Here is a 20,125-nt window from a genome sequence, read left to right as displayed (position 1 = left end):
CTGCAGCCTCCTGCTGAGAGAAGCATCCTAAATTCTTCTGTGATGGATAAAAAGCAGATCTCAGGGCCTGGCATGATAGCGTAGTGGTTAAGTCCTCGCTTTGCACACCTGGGATCCCATATGGGCACTGGTTCTAATCCCGGTGGCCCTGCTTCACATCCAGCTCCCTGCTTATGGCCTGAGAAAGCAGTCTGGGATGGCCCAAAGCCTTGGGACCCTGTACCCACATGGGAAACTTGGAAGAAGCTCCTGGCTCCTGGCTTCGGATTGGCTCATCTCTGGCTGTTGCAGCCATTTGGGGAGTGAGTCATTGGATGGAAGATCTTCCTCTCTGTCTCTCCTCCTCTCTGTATATCTGACTTTGCAATAAAAAAATAAATCTTTTTTTAAAAAAGAAGCAGATCTAAAAGCCAACAACATGCCATCTCTTCTCCCCTCTCTGCTATGTTGCTGCAATGGGCCAGTCCTAAAGACATGAAGGCACAAAGGGATAATTGGTACACTTGGAAGGCATTTTTCCTGCTTTCTGAGGATGCTTTCATCAAGACACTGAGAGTCTTGCACAAAGAAGTTGCATAAAAGAAAAGTTTGCCCTGGATTTCCTACAGAAAAATTCTAGTCTCTGGCAAAGCCCCAAGGGAAGGCATGCAAAATCCAGCAAGCCTTTTAGGTGGCGAGTCTCCCACTCCACGGCTGCTAGCCAAGGACATTTTTACAGTCCTCCAGAGAGCCAGATTTCATATGAAATGATGGCTCAAGATCCCTAAATGCAATAAAATATTCCCAGATCCTAGAACAGTCAGCGAAGGAACTGAGTGGGGTAATTAGGCAGGAATTTGCCTGATCTGTTACCAGAGCAGTCATCCTATTGGAAGTGAAGGGTTGAGCCCTAGTTCAGACCAGGTCAGCGTGTGAAAGCACACAACAGAGCTATCACAAAGGTAGTCCTAAGACTACTGCTGGAAAGGCTGTTTTCTAAGGCTGCCTGGAAAATAGGAACTGACAGATTTAAAGAGAAGGCATAGGGAGATGGGAATCAAAGAAATTTTACTTATTTGTTTATTAATTTATTTGCAAGGGAAGAGATTGAGAGAGAGATAGACAAAGAATGATTGGGTCAGGCCAAAGCAGGAGCCCAGAGACGAATTTAGGTCTCCTTCGAGGGGGGCATGTACTCAAGCACTTGAGTCATCACTGCTACTTCTAGGGTACGCATTCGTAAGAAGCTAGAATTTGGGAGCAAAGCCAGGCACTTGGATGTGGTGTGCAGCCATCCACAGTGGGTATCTTACCCACTGTATCAAACATGCTAAACACTCATGAAAATATAGGCTGACTTTTCTACTGAGGAAGTTTCCAGATCAAGGATGACAATGCAGAGAACATATAGCATCACTGAGTGATGGGTGCTACCAAAATAAACAGGTTCTTAGACTGTAATCAGACCCTTGTGAAACAGCATCCCTGGAGACAGGTCCCCGAGTGGTTCCAACAAGCAGCCAGGGCTGAGAATCCCTACAGTAGGGAGAGGCCCTGTGCCAGCTGCAAATAGCAGGGGAAGACCCTGAGTTTCATAAAGACAGAATTCTGCTTCTAGAAAAACGAAAAGAGATGAGGCTGAAAAGAAAAAACTGAGGCCTGTGATACCAGGACAGGATACTGGCTAAGCTCGCATGAGACCAAGCCTTAGCACCTTAACACTATTGTACAAATTCTTGCTTCCATCATATACTCACTTGGTTTTAGAGGTTCTGCTTTTATTTTCTTAGTAAGGTTCTCAATATTTACATTCGTGAACTAAGATGAAAAAGTTTTCCCACATCCTGGCCAAAATCCTTAGGGCAATTCAAGCCTCCTTAAAAGTCAGAGCGAGCAATGAAGACATTATCCAAGCTGGAGAACAAAGACTGTGGGAGCAGAACAATGGCCATGTGCGAAGTAAGCCTCTTTTCTGAACCCCATTAAACATCACGCTACTCTACGCCTACTATGCATCCTGAATTTACACTGGAGAAAGTAGGGCTGGGCATGTTGAATGATGTACCGAGAGAACGATAATCATCATAGCAAGAATATGAACCAGTTCTGATCGACAACAAAGCTGATGCTCTCTATTCAATAATGCTGATGCCTCTGACATCAACAAAATGCAGGGATTCAGAACAGGGAAATTAAGGAAAGTACCCCAAATAATATTTTTCTAGCATGGTATTGTCCCTTATATAAGCACCTGAGGGGAATCACAATGCTAAAGACCAAGAATTGAGATAAAGGTAGAATGAGGAAAGATCACACACTTTCTCCATTTTACCAGATGGAACCTGCAGAAGCGGTGACGCCACTCAGGGTGCATCAGGGTAGGCAGGTGGGATGCGGCAGATCACACTGACCTCATCCAGCCACAGCTGCTGGATCCTTAGTCCATGAAACAAACCACGCATTACTCTTGCAGAGATCTTTCTTCTTGAATCTAACGGTCCAGACGCCACTTGCTTTGGTGCATGTGCTAAGCCGTACAGATTCTGATTGCATCCAGAAGCATCTACCGACAGCGGCAGGCTCTCCCCTACCTACACATATATCAGCGCTTCAGAATATTCTTTCAGGGAGATTTCCCAGGCAGATAATATCCCTCAAGGATTAAGTGAAAGGGGAGCCTCAGAACCCAAATTCAGCTAACACATGGGCTCAGTAAAAAGGGCAAGCAGAGGAAGGGTGAAGATTTTTGAAAAGTATATGTTTACTAATGATGAAGAGAGTTAAAAAAAAAATAAAAGAAAAGGAAAAACAAAGAATGCAGGGAAGGAGAGACTGAACATCAGATCTGAATTCAAGTCTTGGCAGGTCTAAAGATTTGCTTGTAAGTAATTTTGTATAAACTTTTTAATATACATAACTGAAGAAATCAAAGACAACTGATTTATTTTGTCCAAAGCCACACAGCTATATTAGTATCATAGTCAAGGCTACAACAGAACTGTGCTTCCAGCTACATGGTACACAAGTTGACACGGAAAAGAAAGTAGAAATGAAAGTATAAAACCAAAGATGGACTCCCAAAGAAACTGTTGAACATATCTATCCCACAGGATACTGGACTGTCTGACATTGTCTGTACCAACAGTGTCAGGGAACCTTAAATAACAGACTGATGGACTTATGACTGCTTATGAAGGACTAGGCCATTGTAATAATATGGGGAATATCAGTCAGGGGTGGGAATTTGGAGAGGGGAAAGGGAAATCCCAGAATTATTTAAATTCAAAATTAAAATAAATAAAAATTTTTAAAAGAAAGTATAAAGGCAAGGATAAATGCTTCTATATCTCCCCAGTCATCTTGGTCAAGAGTGTGTGATCTTGACTTTTGAGTAGGTGACCTTACCCAAACTGGAACAAAAATGAGTGAGGAAACAAGAAAAGATGCTTTCTTCAGAAAGGCCTCAGCAGGACTGTATCAACAGTAATCTCTCACAGGTCCTTGCAAATGAGAATCAATCTCTGTCACAGTTACAGAGAAAAGGAGAAGCAGAAATGAAATAGTACCCATAGAGTTTACTGCACTGTTTATTTTGGTTACTGGCCCAAAGCCCTGAATGCTGGAGCAGTGGTTGGAAATGAAGTTCATGATTCTCAAGTTCAGAATTTACATACCAAAGTGTCCCTCCAGCCTCGTTGGCTGCACAACAGACAGCCCACCACTCCCTCCACCCCACCCCAAAAAGCTCTTAAGGCGCAAAGACTAACTGAAGACTGGCTGGAACAGCCAAAGTTTTGAAGTGTTAGATGGAAGGTTCACTTTGGCAACCCAGAACTTTGTCATAACATTCATTCACTCAACAAATATTTATTAAATATAGAAGTAGGCACTGCTATAGCTACTGCTAAGGACAAGGTGAGCAGTGAATAAAACAGAAAAATCTCAGCCTGCATGAATCTTAGAATTCAGTTCCAAGATTTCTCAAATAACTATATTGCCTCTTTCTTAGGAACGCTCAGGTGTAAGGAGCCACTGCTGTGCTTAAGGCATTGCTCGGCTTGTTGGAAGGGCCCTTGCCCACTGCTCACTTCTCTTGAATCTTAGAATTCAGTTCCAAGATTTCTTAAATAACTATACTGCCTCTTTCTTAGGAACGCTCAGGTGTAAGGAGCCACTGCTGTGCTTAAGGCATTGCTCGGCTTGTTGGAAGGGCCCTTGCCCACTGCTCACTTCTCTTATCTCCAGGAGAACAAACAAGCTTGATAGCTCACCCTCTTTCAGAAGCCCTTTCTGAAATACTTGCTTAGGGAATAGGAATATCTCCCAATTATTGCTAAATGGCCCAGTGCCTATTCTTCCAATGTTGCAAGCCTTAGATATATAAAGGAATGTAAAACACTGTAAAATAAGAGATAGCTTCACATAGTGTTATTAAAATTCAGGAAAGGATGAATAATAACTAACCTCTCAGGATTAGATTAAACCATGAAAAGAAAGAAAAGGGTACTTAACCTAAATATTTTAAAATTCTGATTTGAGAGGCAGAAAGAGAAGGCGGGGGGAGAGAGAGAGAAAGTGTTCTCATTAATGGATTCAATTTCTTAATGTCTGCCAAGAACCAGGAACTCAATCCAGGTCTCCCACATGGGTGGCAGGAATCCAATCTCTTGAGCCATCACTGTTCCCTCTTGGGGAAGAAGTTGGAGTCAGGAGATGTATCTTAAACCCACATTCTAGAATATAAGATGTGATTCTTAACCAGTATCTTAACTATTAGACTAAATGCTCACTCCTTTCTGCCTAAATGATTCCATTCATTTCTCAGAGGAACCAAGGAATGTACAAAGGGTTTATCAATCATCAGATGGAATATTGCCTTCTAGGCCAATAATCTCTAAGCAGAGTAGACAATTCATGGCATACCAGAAAAAAAGACATATATTTAATGGAAAATGCTGGAAATCACACTATATCAATACTATAATAACATACTGATATTATGCACATAAAATATGCATACGGTAATTATATATTATATACATAACTTTCACTTTTTCTCTGATAGTATGAAAGTGTGGAGGTTAAGATGTTGCATCCCCAATGGAGTATCTAGATTTGATACTCAGTTCTGGTTCCTGACTTCAGATTCTTGCTAATACAGACCAGGGGAGGCAGTGGTGATAGTTCAAGTAACTGGGCTTATACCAGCCTTTGGGAGCCCTGAACGGAGTTTCTACCTGCTGGCTTTGGCTCGGCCCAGTCCCAGCTCTCACAGAAATTTGGGAAGTGAACTAGAAGGTGGGAATGTTCTCATTCTCTCTTTGTGTTTCTCAAATTTTTGAAAAGTGAAGACCATTGCTTCAAACTATAAGCCCTCACCTGTACACACCTTTAAAAGACAGGGGTATAATGGAATGAATGTGACCTTTGAATTTAGATAGGCATGACTGGAATCCTAGCCTCTCAGTATTGCCATCTTCCCTGCATAAATTGAAAGGAATTGTGTCTATCTCTTAGGCTTATCTTGATGAGTGAATAAAAGGACAGAGTGCATAACACAGTGTCTGGCAGGCATACACGGGCTCACTGAACGAGAGTAACTAGCTTAGCAAGGCCTACAATGTTTCCCTATATCCTTTTCTGGCAAAAGAAAGAATGAGTCAGCCTCTGCTACATCAGCCCTGAAAGTCAGGAATCCCCACCCACCAGAATTAGTCAGTGCCTGAGAGCCATGAGGAGAGGACCATTTGCTCTCCTGGTGGGCAGAGAAGAGAGATCTTGTGTAAGATTATATCTTCATAAGAGCCAAGGGAGGAAGGAGCCCTCCTCTCCGGGTCCAGGGAGAGCTCAGGCCCACATGGGTCTAGACTTGTGAGCAACATCTTGATCACATGTGCTGGGACTGAAGCAGTTACTGCTACTGATCAGAAAGATGCAGTAGTTGTTTTCAGAATTCTCTTGCAAGATAAGCCCACAGTCAACTTCTCTCCAACTTGGAGGAGCTTTCTCCACTCACTTGTCTCCATGTGACCTCTGAGAGGCACATACTACTCCCAGGGTTTCTCATCAGGACCTGCCTCACACACCCATTAGCAATCTAGATGTAGTACCTGCTTGAGCCAGAAAGGACTCCCTTGCATTTCAATTCCAGAGAAGGGTCCCTGAAATCAACCTCAAAGATTTGCAGTGTACCACTTGTGTTAAAGGAGGCATCTAGCTGCTGGGCAGATGTTCCTAGGCCAAAAAGAAATAAGAATCGACTTAGGGTATAAATTGCTTAGAGAGTGGAGAGGAGCAAAACAAGAGGGTTGGGTAAATCTTTTTTTTTTTTTTTTTGTGGGGGAGGTGGTAAATCTTTTCACAAAGAGCAGCTCAAAGAGAGAGCAATAAGGCATGGCATGTCTACCTTGAGCCACGGTCCAAGGCTTTCTCCAGGTACCCAAACATTCAACATTCCCTTACTCATGCTGTGAGCCACCCCCACCCTCCCAAGATTCAAAAGCTTTCTCAGATACTCAATTCAGGATTTAGATACTAAGTTTCCCATTCACTTATGTATGTCCAGTGGATCCAAGTGCACAGAATATTACCTGTTGCCAGACACACAGGGTACTGATTGGCTGGGCTCCAAGCTTGCACAGCTGGTTGCTCAAGTTTCTTCAGCTTCATGGTTGGTCCTGCAAGTGGCAGAAAACTGACATGGCCAGTGGCCCATTCAGAATAGAAATAGCAAGTTCTTGGCTAGACCCAGGGAGCATCTGGGGACAGTAGATCTTGTTTCTGTCTCCATGAGATGGAATATTTCAGGGCAACACAGGACAACAGACACGGACAAGTCCACGTGCAGATTTTATGGGTTATGTTTGCCCAGTTACCTTAAGTTTTATGCTTTAAATCCCAAAAGGTATTTAACCCCCCAGGTTGCCACAATGATAATCAAAGGTGATAATCACTAAACCAGGTAGTCTCAGTGATTTTGTCCATTTCTTTGGATTTAAAAATAAACTTGCTGATCACTCCCAAATCCGTATCCCCAACAGAAATCTCTATCCTGAGCCCCAAATTCTTACACACAACTATTAATTACTGCTGTTTCCACTTGACGTGCTAGTCTGTCTACATTGGAACTCTGTTGTACCACTTCATCCCTACACATTTTTCTGTTCCGTTTTTAACCCAGAAACCTGAAAATCACCCTCGATCCCTCTTTCTCCCTTACTCCTTTCTAACTAGTCATTTACCTCCACAAATATCTTTATTTTTCCCTGCCTCCACTGATAGCTGTCCATCTGAAGATGCTGTCCTCTCTCAGTTTACTACCACATCTTACAAGCAGCTGTCTGCTTGCTCCTCACTTGGGCCAGCCCCCAAGCCACTCTCCACATAGCAGCAGGAATGAACTTCGAAATATTTGTAAAAATTTGATTTTTGCAACCTATGCTTTAAATCTTCCAGTGATTTTGATCACATTCAGAATAAAATCCAAATTCCAGCTTATAGCCTATCACTTCAACCTTATCTCACTGATTTTCCCCTTACTCACCATTTTTCATTTCTTGACTTGTTCCTACCTAAAGCCTTCGCAAATTCTGTTCCCTATACTGACTACTTTTCCCTTCCCTCTCTTCATGACTGGCATCTTGTCATTGGGTCAGCTTCTTAACCTCTCCAGAGAATTGAATCACTCAATCAAAAACAGCATTGGTTTTCTTTTTCCTGGTGATTTACAATTACACATTCATTGATTTTTACAGTGCTGGTCTCTTTCACTGGTATATAGGCTCGATGAGAGCCAGCACGGTGTCTGCCTTGCTCACCATGCTGTAAGTAGATCCCAAACCAATCATTAGTCCCCATTAAGGAATCGATAAGCACTTGTTGAGTGACTGTAAATATCCACTTTAATATATGGTTTTCAATCTAGTCCTAATACGTATTCAAAGTCCCCTCCTCAAAGGCTAGCAAATAAAGTTTGTTTTTTTTTTTTTTTAAATTACTCAACTTCAGGGAGGAAACCTGAGACCTACTATTACCTACCTGATTAAACTAGTCAGGTTGGTCTTGGCAAGATGTCCAGCGGACCCATTTGAAGTCAACAGAGGCACATCATAAGACTCACCAGTGCCACCTGCTGGTCACAGTCATTCTCATGTTTCTGGGGAAATACTAATAAAAATGGGAGCTGAGATTAGCAAAGTGCCTTTGACGTGTACATCATTCTCTCAATGGCTCTGTGAACTAGGTACTTTTGCAGAGCAGATAGCTCGCCAGGCTGGTATGTGAATCCCAGTTGGCTTCAAGAACCTGTACGTTTTAACCATAACCCCCCAAAATAGTTTATATTGCTGACAGTCTAGGAACGGGAAACATGTGCTCTTAATTCACTTTGTTCGAAGGCACTTGTTCACAAAGGGGGGTACCTATGCGGTCAGAAAGGCCAAGGCAGTGATGGGGTGCAATGCAGCTGGGCGGGCGCAGGAGGCGGGGACCGACCAGCAGACAAGAGGGCCACAATCAGGCGTGCAGAGGGCGCCGGCCACCCCTCCGGCCAGTCCCTGAAAGGACAGGCAGCACAGCCCTCAGCCCCGCGGAGGGGCGGCGCGCCAGAGACCCTAACCACAGCCCCTCCCGCCAGAGCAGCACACAGGACCCAGGACGAGTGGGAAGGGGTCCAGTCCCAGGACTGATGGAGCGGAGGTCCTCGAACGGCGCTCTGCCCCGAGCCTCGCGGGCGAACAGGACCCGCATGCGGGGGCAGGCGCTGCCCAGGTTTCCTCAGTGGACGAGCCCCCGCCGCGCTCACTTCAGGGTCTCTTCTGCGGGGTTGGCGGGACCCCAGGCCAGCCGGAAAAACCAACCTGCGCGGAGGGGCCAGGTCAGAGGTCAGGCAGGGCAGCCAGGGCTGATCCTCTCGGCCGGCGCTCGGGACGGCGGCTCCGGAGGACCAAAAGTAGTCCTGGTCCAGCCGGGCATTGCGGTCCACCGGTTCCTCAGGAGCAGGGCCGGTAACCCGGGCGGACTCAGACAAAATGAGGAGGATCACGGCTTTTCACTCAGTCTTCCCCACCTGCTCTGATTGGTAGGTCAGATCCTGCACTAGTTAAGTTCTGGTCTGTTCAACTCGAGCCAGACTCCCAGGGTAGCCTCTGAGAAAGGAAAATTACTAAGCCAACTCATTATCTACTTACTGAAGCGGGAGAACAGCAGACTTTAGCCCCAGGAGCTCTCAGTGGAATCCACTTAGTTGAAAAAGGTAAAGAAGCAATCGAGGCCGTATAGGAATGGCAGTGAGTGGTTCACGGTAGCTCAGCAATAACCGGTGCCCGGGAGATGCTGCATGGATTAAAGGCCAGGAAGTGTGTGGAGGGCATTTACAGCCCGGGGAGGTTTCTGGAACTCGAGATGGGTAGGATTCCTGGAAGCTACGCGAGCTATCAGCGGCCAAGGATGCAAGGGGCTTAACTGGTAAATAAGGTGGTGCCCGGCATCTCATTCCTCGAATGAAAGAGGCTGTGGGCTGGGAAGAAGCACATTGTTAAATACCAGCTCATCTCTACGCTAACTAGGAGCCGCTGAGAATTAAGAGGAGGGTTGCAATCAGAGGTGATGAAAAGCCTGCGTTAATACAGCGGTCATGATTGGAAGAGAGCGCGAGAGGCTCAGGACTGACAACCCTAAGGAGTCAAGATTGTTGCGATTTTACAACCTGGGAGACCAGAAAGAAACGGGATGCTCTTTAGAGCTAAAGAATGTAAGCAGGTGGAGAATCACATTTATGTTCAGGGAGTTGTTACACACATAGCCACAAAATTTCTGTGGGCAGCTTAAGATTTTTTAGTTGACCTAAGTTGATCCAAAACTTACTGAATGCTTGAATTCGGTATTCTTGCCTGGTAACACCCACAAAGGAGGGAGCTAGCGATTGTAGAGTTCCTTTTCACGTGGCCTTGGGACTCAAGAAGAAACACAGGGAACAATTTTAAGGAACTGTGTTTGGTCCACTTTATACTTATTTCTTGAACTTAGCACTAGACAAGACTTAAGTTCACAGTGGACCTTGGGCAACACCTAGCATCAGAAAATGCAGTGTTGGGCCCAGTGCAGTACCTTTCTGGGTAAAGCCCTTGCCTTGCATGTGCTGGGATCCCATATGGGTGCCAGTTTTAATCCTGGCTGCTCCTGCTTCCCATCCAGCCCCCTGCCTATTGCCTGGGAAAGCAGTACAGAACAACCCAAAGCCTTGGGACACCTGCACCCACGTGGAGGAAATTCCTTGCTTCGGATTGGTTCAGCTTCAAGCTGTTGCCACCACTTGGGGAGTGAACCAACAGACAGATATCTTTCTCACTGTATCTCCTTCTCTGTGTATCTGCCTTTCCAATAAAAATAAATCTTAAAAAAAGAATGAAGTGTTACCGGTGAAAACTCCAATAAATTTGAACTAAGTAGCACATGAGTAAACAAAAGTGCTTTTACCTCAACTCAGACATCTCTCAGGAATTCTTTGGGCTGGCACTTGGGGCAGTGGCTTAATCGCCTCCTGCAACACTCACACCCTGTATCAGGGCACCTGGTTAGAGTCCTGCTACCCCAATCCAGCCACCTGCAAACAGGCATCCTGGGAGGGAGCAGATGATGGCTCAAGTGATTGAGTCCCTGGCATTCACGTGGGAGACCCAGATGGAATCCCAGACTCGGCTTCAGCCTGGTGCATCCCTGGTTATAGAGGCGTTTCGGGAGTGAACCAGAAGGTAGGTCTCTTCAAATAAAATGGAAAATAAAAATCTGCAAGAAGTCCATTCACCTTGTTTTATAACTGCTAGTCTCCTAGGTAACTACCTGAAGGCAGTTATTTTGTCTTCTCCACTTTTCTATCCCTAAAGACCAGTGTGTCAATACATTTTAGACACAGATATTTGTTAAATGCACATCAAATGCTATAAAGGACAGAGAATTAAAACATAAAAAGCCAATGGGGGCCTGCAAAGTGGCAAATCAGAATAAGCACCTACTCCCTCATCTCACAAAGGCTGCTCCCACAGTAACAGGGCCCTCTACCTAACAGGAACAGACATGCTTCCACAGCTCACACTGAACTTGGCCTTTTTAAGAACACGTCCCTGAAGGAACACAAAGACTTCAGGCTGGTTCACTCAAAAACAAATGCAATGAGACTCAAAAAACATGGGCTTCCTCTTCCTAGTGCTGTGAAAGGAGTCTGGGAAATAAAGCACTAGGACTACAGATGGGGTCAGTAGTCATTGCTGAATACTGTCATCTCATTAAGAATCCATGACTCAGGTGCTGCTTTGGAATAGTGCACATAAAGAATTTTTTAGAGATCAAAGGCAAATATAGTCTAGGCTAAAGACACTACCTATCCTATTACGTTCACAAAAGAGAATACGGCATTTTTTTTTAAATTAATCACTTTTAAAAACTTTTTTTAAACAGGAAATAAACCTTATTTCAACTTGGGAGTTGGGAACATTTCTTCCTTCTTCCCTCACCCTGTAAATGGGAAGTTACCCTTACCACCTGCTATGCAAATGAACCCTTAACAACCTCAACAGTCCCAGTGAGATGAACAGACTGACATCTTCTGGAGCTAATAACCCCTCCTCCACCCCCTTCCAATTTCCACACAGGAAAACAGGGAGGAGGGCAGGCAGTGGGCAGCAAATAAAAGGAAAAGGCTGCGGCTCCTCACAGCAGTGACTATTCCTGGGGAAATGAGGCACACACACCACAGCATTCAGTTTTATTAGGGATTCCATTAAGATTCAATCTCTAAGAATGAGGGAGTCCTAGTTAGAGGGCACAAACGCCCACGACGCCACCTCAGATCTCATAGTGAGTCACGGGCTCGGGCTCTTTGCTGGGATCGCCGCCTCGTTCCAGGTACAGATTATTGTAAGGATACTGCTTCGGCCCCTGCAGAAAAAAAAAAACACCCAGGTCAGTGAGAATACACAGCCAGCAACACGCAGCTGCGCCCCTCTTCGAGCAAAGCATCATGTGTGGCCAATGGGCACACAGCAGCCCCTGGTCAGCCCCAGCCAGGTTAAACAGCACAAACCACACTCCTCTTCCATGCTCACCCCAGGGCGGAGAGAAACCCGCATTTTAAGAGCAGTGGTGCCTGTAACTGTGAGAAAGGGAAAGGGTGAAAGGGGGGACGGGGAGGAGGGAAATATAGAGGAGAAAGAGAGCCCCAGCTTTCTAAATGAGAAGACGCATCCATCCATCCCACTCTCTCTCGGGGTCGAGACAGACTCAATCTCCTTTAAGTCACTCAGCCTCTAATGGTTTCCCCACTAAAGTGGCCTAGCAAATGAGGCGTGCAGGAGCAGCGGTGGGGGAAGCACCGAGGAGACATGGCTGGGACGTGCTTTAGGGGCTGCTGGCTTTACCAACAAACAGCTGTCAGAGAACACAGCTCAAGGGGAGGAGGAGAGGGTGATGTGCTTACAGAACTGAAAAATGGAAGAGCCACACTGGGTTTCCTGCTCTCCTGAAGTGAAGTTAGTGCTCACCCCAGCCCTCCGTGTACTCTCCAGCATAGAGCCCCTGGGGCTCGGCAGGAAGGCTCGTGTCAGTGCACACAGGCATGCCAGCTACCTTCAGGACATTGATTATCTCTGCAAAGGTAGCACCAGGCAGCCAACTGCAAACACAGCAGCCGCCTCGCTTCTGTTCCTCTCCTTCCAATCCATCCTACAGATGACTTCCAGATCAATCTTCCTAAGAGCCCAGCCTTTACTATGTCACACTCCTGTTTAAAAACCCAAAATGGCTCCTTGCTGCCTACAGGCTGGCCAAGTCAGCACTGTATTCCCAGCCACAAGCAGTCTGCACATGCACACAGTAAGGGCTCCATAAATATTCGGTGAATGAATGCACTACTGCAAATCTCTTAGTGTGCAACAAAAGCCTCTTGGCCTGATCAACTCACCCCATGGTATGTTTTTACCACTGTGATCTAATTGCACGTCAATTTCCTTCCTTGTTTAAAAAACAATGATAACAACAAACACAAAACACTGACCCCTTCCCTAACTTGTACTCCCCCTCACTTGGGACTGGAGGGTGGTATCAGGTAGCCACTACCCCTTCCGGCTCACAAGCAGCCGGGAAAAGGGGAAGGGTGCACCCCACTCCAGACACAGGATTAAAGCAGCAACGTGTCTCTCATCTTTCCCTTCTTTGCCCATTCTACTCCTGAATGAGTTTCTGCGATTTCTTCACCTTTTAAATAAACTTGACAAAAACAAAACAAAAACACTGATTCTAGAACCTACTGTGGAGCTACTGAATTAGGATCCCCAGGAAATGAGGATTCCAGAATCTCATTTTTTTTTCTAGCGGCTCTCAGAATAAGGCAGCTGGTCTCCCAGGGTTATTTCATAAACCACTTTCACTCCAACTAATTGACCCTTCTTTTCCCTGCTTTTTTTTTTTCTCTCTCTCTCCCCCAAATGTTTTCTCCAATTTCCTGCCAACATCCAAATTCATTAAAAAAAAAATTTATTTACTTATTTATTTGGAATTCAGAATTACACATAGAGAGGAGAGACAAAACTAGATCTTCCATTGGCTGGTTCACCCCCAAATGGCCGCAATAGCCAGGGCCCAGGCCAGGCCGAAGCCAAAATCCTGGAACTTCTTCCAGGTCTCCTATTGCAGGTGCAGGGCCTGAGCACTTAGGCTGTCCTCTGCTGCTTTACCAGGTCATTAGTGGGGAGCTGGATTGGAAGTGGAGCTGCCAAATCTAGAACAGGCACCCATGAGATGCTGGTATCATAAGCAGTAGTTTTACCTGATACAAAACACCATTGCCCCAAATGTAGCAGGTGGTGTAGCCCCTCTCGATAATATCTTGTCCCACTTTGTACACACATTTGCTGTAAACATGGAAGCATCCTACCAGATCCCCACATGCTCAAATGGTGTTCAGTATCTCATTTATCTATCTTCTTAATTCAAAGCTGGAAAATTGTGGTTTTTTTAAAAAATGTATTTATTGGAAAGTCAGATATACAAAGAGGAGGCGAGACAGAGAGGAAGATCTTCCATCCAATGATTCACTCCCCAAGTGACCGCAATGGCTGATGCTATGCCGATCCAAAGCCAGGATCCAGGAACCTCTTCCGGGTCTCCCACATGGGTGCAGGGTTCCAAGGCTTTGGGCCGACCTGGACTGCTTTTCCAGGCCACAAGCAGGGAGCTGGATGGGAAGTGGAGCTGCTGGGATTAGAACCAGCATTCATATGGGATCCTGGTGTTTAAGGCGAGGACTTTAGCTGCTAGGCCACGCCACCCGGCCCGGAAAATTGTGTTTTCAAAACCCAAAGCTAGAGAACATATTTTCTATGTTCTTTACATTTACCAAATTTAACTATGCTTTTAGTAGATATTTGATTGCTTCTGGTACCATACTGAAAGTGACTTTCATGTCCGTTTTAGCTTGAAATTGACTGCACCTTGCAAGATTACTTGCTCCAACGCAATTGATAAGCACAATGCCCAAAGGGCACTCTGCAGACCTGATGACTCATTCCTCACCAAATCCTGACTCTTAAAATGTGGCCTGTCAGACAAGAGCACTCCGTGCTTGTGCCATACCAATAGGCAGAGCCCTCCTATCTCCTAAGACTTCAGGAAGACAAGTTTGGTATCAGCTGGATCCCTACTCCACAGACTTCACTCACTCAAAATCTGGGGCTATGGGACCAGAGTTGTGGTGTAATGTGGGTAAAGCTGCCCTGTGGTACCAGCATCCCATATGGGTACAGATTCTAGTCCTGACTACTCCATTTCCAATCCAGCTCCTTGCAAATGTGCCCAGGAAAGCAGTGGAAGATGCCCTGGGTCCTTGGGTTCCTGCACTTATTTGGGAGACCCAAAAGAAACTTTTGACTTCAGCCATCATAGCCATTTGGGGAGTGAACCAGTGGATGAAAGCTCTTTCCATCCCTCTTTCTCTGCAACTCTGCCTTTCAAATAAATCTTAAAAAAAAAAAAAAAAAAGACCTTGCATATGCCAGGATCCCATATGGATGCCTGTTCTAATCCCAGCGGCCCCACTTCCCATCCAGCTTTCTGCTTGTGGCCTGGGAACGCAGTGGAGGATGGCCCAGGGCCTTGGGACCCTGCACCAACATGGGTGACTCAGAAGAGGCTCTGGACTCCTGGCTTCTGATTGGCTCAGCTCCGGCCAATACAGCCACTTGGGGAGTGAATCAGTGCACAGAAGATCTTCCTCTGTCTCTCCTCCTGGTTTTCCAATTTAAAAAAAAAAAAAAGGGAGGCAGGGGGGTAGGGGCAGACCCTGCGCAAACGTACCCATGAGAACACTTGTCAGGTACTTACCACAGGCTGGTAGGAAGGGTAAGTATCTCCCAACCAGAACATGAAAACCATGAAGGCCACAAAACCGAAGAGATGCTTACACATGGCGTCCCAAGGAACAGGTGTGGGGGAGGTGTCCACACGGTTCCTGACATACATGTCTAGGTTCCAGTGGATCTACGGTAGAAAAGCAGATAACCATCACATACAGTTAAGACACAGCCCACAGTGACCCAAGCCTGACACAAGGCTCAACAGAGCATTCTGCTACCCAGAACAGGCTGCAAGCCAGACACACCGGCCCACGGGTCCTAGTCTTGGTCCAGCTTCTGCTGACCCAACAATCATGGAAATATACAACTTCCATATTACAGACATTTCACTTTCCCCAGAAGTCCCGTTCCACATTCCACACTGGACCTTGCTTCCTTGAACAGAATAGCTTAGTGATATTTGGACAGGGAACTATCAATTGGGCTAAAGATAAACATCATCAAAGATATAAGCTAAAGGAAGCAAAGTTAAATGAGAAGAAGCTCTCTCACCGGCTCACCCCAGTTCAGCCTTAGGTCGGAATGGTCCCAGTCATACCATGGATCCCTCTCTTGTTGTGAGCGGTCTGGGAGCTTTGGGTAGTCGCCATACCTGAGAGAGAAATCGAGGACTTCCAGAAGGAGCTGCAAACCGCCACATACAACTCAGTGGCCTCATCTCAGAAATAAGAAACCAAGTGACAGAGCTGATCACTTCACCTAGAGACAGAGGAACTGACTCTCAAATCGAGATCCCAAGTGCTAGTCACCACGCAAAGAGCCAGCCACACAAGTCCACACATCACCTTTCAGAAAGGATTCTGAATGTTTTCAGCAGCAAGAAATGACAAATATTAAGGCACTAGAGACATTTACCTTGGTTTGAACATTATACAATGTTTACATATATCAAACATCACATAGTACTGTTATTTAGGTACAATTTTGATGGGTCCATTAAAAAAAAAAAAGGAAAAAGAACAAAGTTTATGTCACACTGTGACAAATAAAACATATTTAAGCTTCTCTTATTTTAACAAAAGTTAAAGAGGCCACACAATGCTATACTGTTGGGAGGTGAAAGGGAATTTATTAATGAGTTATTCTGATTCCCTCATTAAACAGAAAAACTAAAGTCCAGAATCTGACTCCAAAGTCACTCAGCTCATCAGAATAAAAGTGACAAAGGGACTGGTTAAAAAGTAATGGCAAGGGTGCTCCTCAGCCCCTGAGCAGCCACACATCTCCACAGCTAACACCTCACAGGACTTCTGGCCAGGCTGGGTCGTCTTCTCCCAAAAATGGAGGCTCATTTTATCCAGACTGCTGCCAAAGCTGCCACAACACAATAGTAAGCACAGCAAATTATGACAACTAAATATGTGTCAACAGAAGATGATGGGAAAAAGCAGAGAAGTAGGGACTGCTGAAATAAAGACGAAAAATGCGATGGTAAGACAGGGAATGCAGGCAGTAGTTACTGCTTCAAATCAACAGTCGGCAGCAATGCTGGGGGTGGCTGGGAAACTGGCTATTTAATCCACCTTATAGTTGCTACAATTTCCACAGCCCTAACAGGAAAAACATTTTTTGAAAAAGAAACATCACACACAAAATCCACAGAGCACTCCATCTACAGATAACGGTTCTAGTGACAGGAGTCTAGCTCCAGCTGGTCACGTGCCTGGCTGACAGCACCTGAGCCCAGCAGATGCTCAATCTAAATGAAACTCCGCGCTCTGGATGGAGCCAGGGAAGGTTCCTGCTATCTGCGGATCCTCCAGGGAGCCATTAAAGCCTCGACTTCCTCATTTGAGGAACCGGGCTGAGCCAAGGAGAAAATTGAAGTCCTCTCGGCTGCAGCTGCTCTCCCAGCCCCTCCCGCCTCCCGCCACCGAGAAAAGCACCCCCACACCGCTGACGCGGAGAAGGGGGGGCACGAGAAGGTACAGGTGAGAAGGTCCGAGCCGAGCCACCCCTTCCCAGCCTGCCCTCTCTCTCTCACCCCATGCCATCATCCGGGTAAGGTTCATAATCTTCCACGCGCATATTATACTTCTTGGCGGCGGCGGCCCGTTCTTCGGCGGTCTTAGGATAGGGCCCCGGGAGCATGTCCTTCGTAATATGGGAGGCTGGGCGGAGAAGAAGGTAGGTCAGGAGAAGCCCCGTTCTCCCAGCGCCCTCAAGGCTTCACGAGACTAAGGCCAAAGCCCGGGACCCCGCGGCCCCAGCACGACCCTCTACCTCCGCCGGGACAAAGGCACCGAGATAACCAATGACACACCCTCCTGACACACCAAACCTCAGGCGGCATCCCCTTCCCACCCTGAGGCCTCTCGCCCTTTCCTGCGGACCTGTCCGTGCGCCCAAAGGCACCACGTTCCGGGCTGCCCTTTGCAGCCACCCGACTGCCAGGATCCCGGTCCTGGCCGCCGCCATCTTCACCTTCCTTCTGGGTTTACTCCGCACATGCGCAAAAGCGCGCCACGGCGGCTGAGCGGGGCCAAACGCAACCGCCGAGAACGGCCGTGAACTCTGCAAGGTTCCGACCGAGGAGGGCTCTCGAGACGCAGTTGGGAAGTCTACACGGAGACCAGCGGGTCCGTAAAGGATGGGAGGGCTAGCGGGAAGTAGAGAAAAGCCAGCCAAGTCGCTTTTTTACTAGTTCAGGTTGTTGAGTCTTTTCTCCTTCGGCCGATTTAAACCCATGCAGCAATTAAAAGGGTCCCGGAGCGTCTCAGGAGGATCTCGGCGCCCCTCCCCCAGGAGCGGGGTAGGCTACGACCCTGGCTGACCCTCTGCTCTGGCTGCTCGCCTTGTCCTTCTGCTTGCTTGGTCTTCTTGCTTCCATTCCCGGACGCGATCATTTTCCAAATTCAGCATTTGATCTTTGTTTTTCTGGTTCGCTTCTCCACGTTCCGGCCCCTCTGGGATGCTGCAAACGGCGCAAAGCAGCCTTGGAGAGACTACGGGCTCAGTCGGTTAGTTCTTCCCAGTGTCCCAGGCACTTCAGCCCAACAGATATGAAAACAAACCTACTACAGAGGTAGCTCCAGGAAACAGCCTCAAGCATTAAACATGCTAGGATCTGGAGATTTCACCCCGGCCCATGAAGAATGCAAACTCTTGAGCTAACAGAACAAAGGGAGATGTTTACACACGGATATGTTTTCACTTTATTTACACGTTATAAATAAGCACCTGTTTCCAGGGACTTTTAGGGTGATCGCTGGGTTAGAGCAAATTCATGATTATAGACATTCGCAAATGTATGTCAGAACAATGAAGTGGATGTGGACGAAAGGCATGTTTAAATCCAAGGATGCACTGCTTCCCAGACACTTGCTGCCTTGTAAAATGATCAGCAATTGGTGTTCAGAATAATCGGACAACATCTGCGCTGAGCCCATAGCAAGCCCTATATGTGGATCAGAAAACTGATTTGCTCTACTCATTTTAGTTAAGATAGTATATGTCAAAATTTGCCCTCTCTTAAATGTACAATAGAGGCCACTATTGGGGAACTGTGGGCTGTCACTGCTTAGGAGGCTGGCATGCCACATCCAAGGGCTGGTTCCAGCCTTGTCCGCTCTGCTTCTGATCCACTTTCCTGCTAACACTTTTGGAAAGGCAGCTGATGATGACCCAAGCATGCGGGCCCCTGCTACCCATGTGGGAAACCAGGATGAAGTTTTCCTAGTTCTTTGCTGCTGCCTGGCCCAGACCTATTGCAGCCCATGTACGGGATGATGGAAGATTTCTTTGTCTCTTCCTCTCTCTTACAAATAAATAGATAGGCATCATTTAAAAGTGTATAGCAAAGTGATTTTTCAAGTGTTTTTAAACAATTTCTATGTCTTTTTTTTAAAGATTCATTTATTTTTATTGGAAAGTCAGTTATATAGAGAGAGGAAGAGAGAGAAGAAGATCTTCTGTCCGATGATTCACTCTCCAAGTAACCACAACAGCTGGAGCTGAGCCGATCTGAAGCCAGGAGGCAGGATCCTCTTCCAGGTCTTCCACACGGGGTGCAAGGTCCCCAAGGCTTTGGGCCGTCCTCAACTGTTTTCACAGGCCACAAGCAGGGAGCTGGATGGGAAGTGGTGCTGCTGGGATTAGAACTGGTGCCCATAGAGATTCCGGCACATGCAAGGTGAGCACTTTTAGCTGCTAGGCTACCACACCTGCCCCCCTGTCTAAAACCTAATGATTCTACCCTTTGGTAGATAGCCAATAGAATTGAAGATACCTAACCACAGAAAAACATGTGCGAGAATGCTCATAGCAGCATAATTTATACTAGGTAACAGTGGAGGCAGCCCAATGTCCTTTTTCATGTGGTGCTGGATTCCATTTGCCAGTATTGTATTGAGAGTTACTGCATCTATAGCCAAAATGATTTTTTTTAAATTTTTCACTTTATTTGAAAGGCAGACACAGACATCTTCCACCCTCCAGTTTACACACACACACACACACACACACACACACACACACTCTGCAACATGCAGGAGCCAAGAACTCAGATTGGGTCTCCCACATGGGTGGCAGGGACCAAAGTAGTTGGGGCATCTTCTGTTGCCTTCCCATATATGTATTAGCAGGAAGCTAGAACTTGGAGTGAGACCCAGGCTCCATGCTGTCACTCTCACATCTCTCAGGCTTCTGTCTCTGATTTCCTGTTGTAGATTTAACAGGCTGGAGTGAAAAGGTCAGGCCCACATAGAATAAACTCCACTTGATTAACTCAAAGTGAACTGATT

The 20,125-nt window shown here is 46.3% G+C and overlaps 2 protein-coding genes across 2 annotated transcripts in view; both read right to left on the bottom strand.

Moving 5' to 3' along the window:
- Window positions 1-8,090, bottom strand: part of SEC31B (SEC31 homolog B, COPII coat complex component) — a 28,064-nt gene extending 19,974 nt beyond the window's left edge. The window contains exons 1-3 of the mRNA XM_040992506.1: window positions 8,017-8,090; window positions 6,570-6,656; window positions 6,090-6,213 (exon numbers count right to left, since the gene is read on the bottom strand). Of these exons, the coding sequence (XP_040848440.1) occupies window positions 6,090-6,213; window positions 6,570-6,648 (203 nt within the window). The 5' untranslated portion in view covers window positions 6,649-6,656; window positions 8,017-8,090. The remainder of the gene's footprint in view (window positions 1-6,089; window positions 6,214-6,569; window positions 6,657-8,016) is intronic.
- A 3,636-nt stretch (window positions 8,091-11,726) lies between these two features.
- Window positions 11,727-17,831, bottom strand: NDUFB8 (NADH:ubiquinone oxidoreductase subunit B8). Its single transcript, XM_040992300.1, has 5 exons — window positions 17,717-17,831; window positions 17,368-17,494; window positions 15,876-15,975; window positions 15,352-15,507; window positions 11,727-11,913 (listed from the first exon to the last, which is right to left on the bottom strand). Exons 1-5 carry the CDS (start codon window positions 17,799-17,801, stop codon window positions 11,821-11,823), a joined length of 561 nt encoding a protein of 186 aa, XP_040848234.1. The 5' UTR covers window positions 17,802-17,831; the 3' UTR covers window positions 11,727-11,820.
- Window positions 17,832-20,125: the final 2,294 nt, after the last annotated feature.

The sequence above is a fragment of the Ochotona curzoniae genome, unplaced genomic scaffold (assembly GCF_017591425.1).
Source record: "Ochotona curzoniae isolate NIBS_2020 unplaced genomic scaffold, NIBS_Ocur_1.0 contig_66, whole genome shotgun sequence".
NCBI lineage: Eukaryota > Metazoa > Chordata > Mammalia > Lagomorpha > Ochotonidae > Ochotona > Ochotona curzoniae.
Note: the sequence above shows the minus strand (reverse complement) of the source record. Positions and strands in the feature narration are given on the sequence as shown.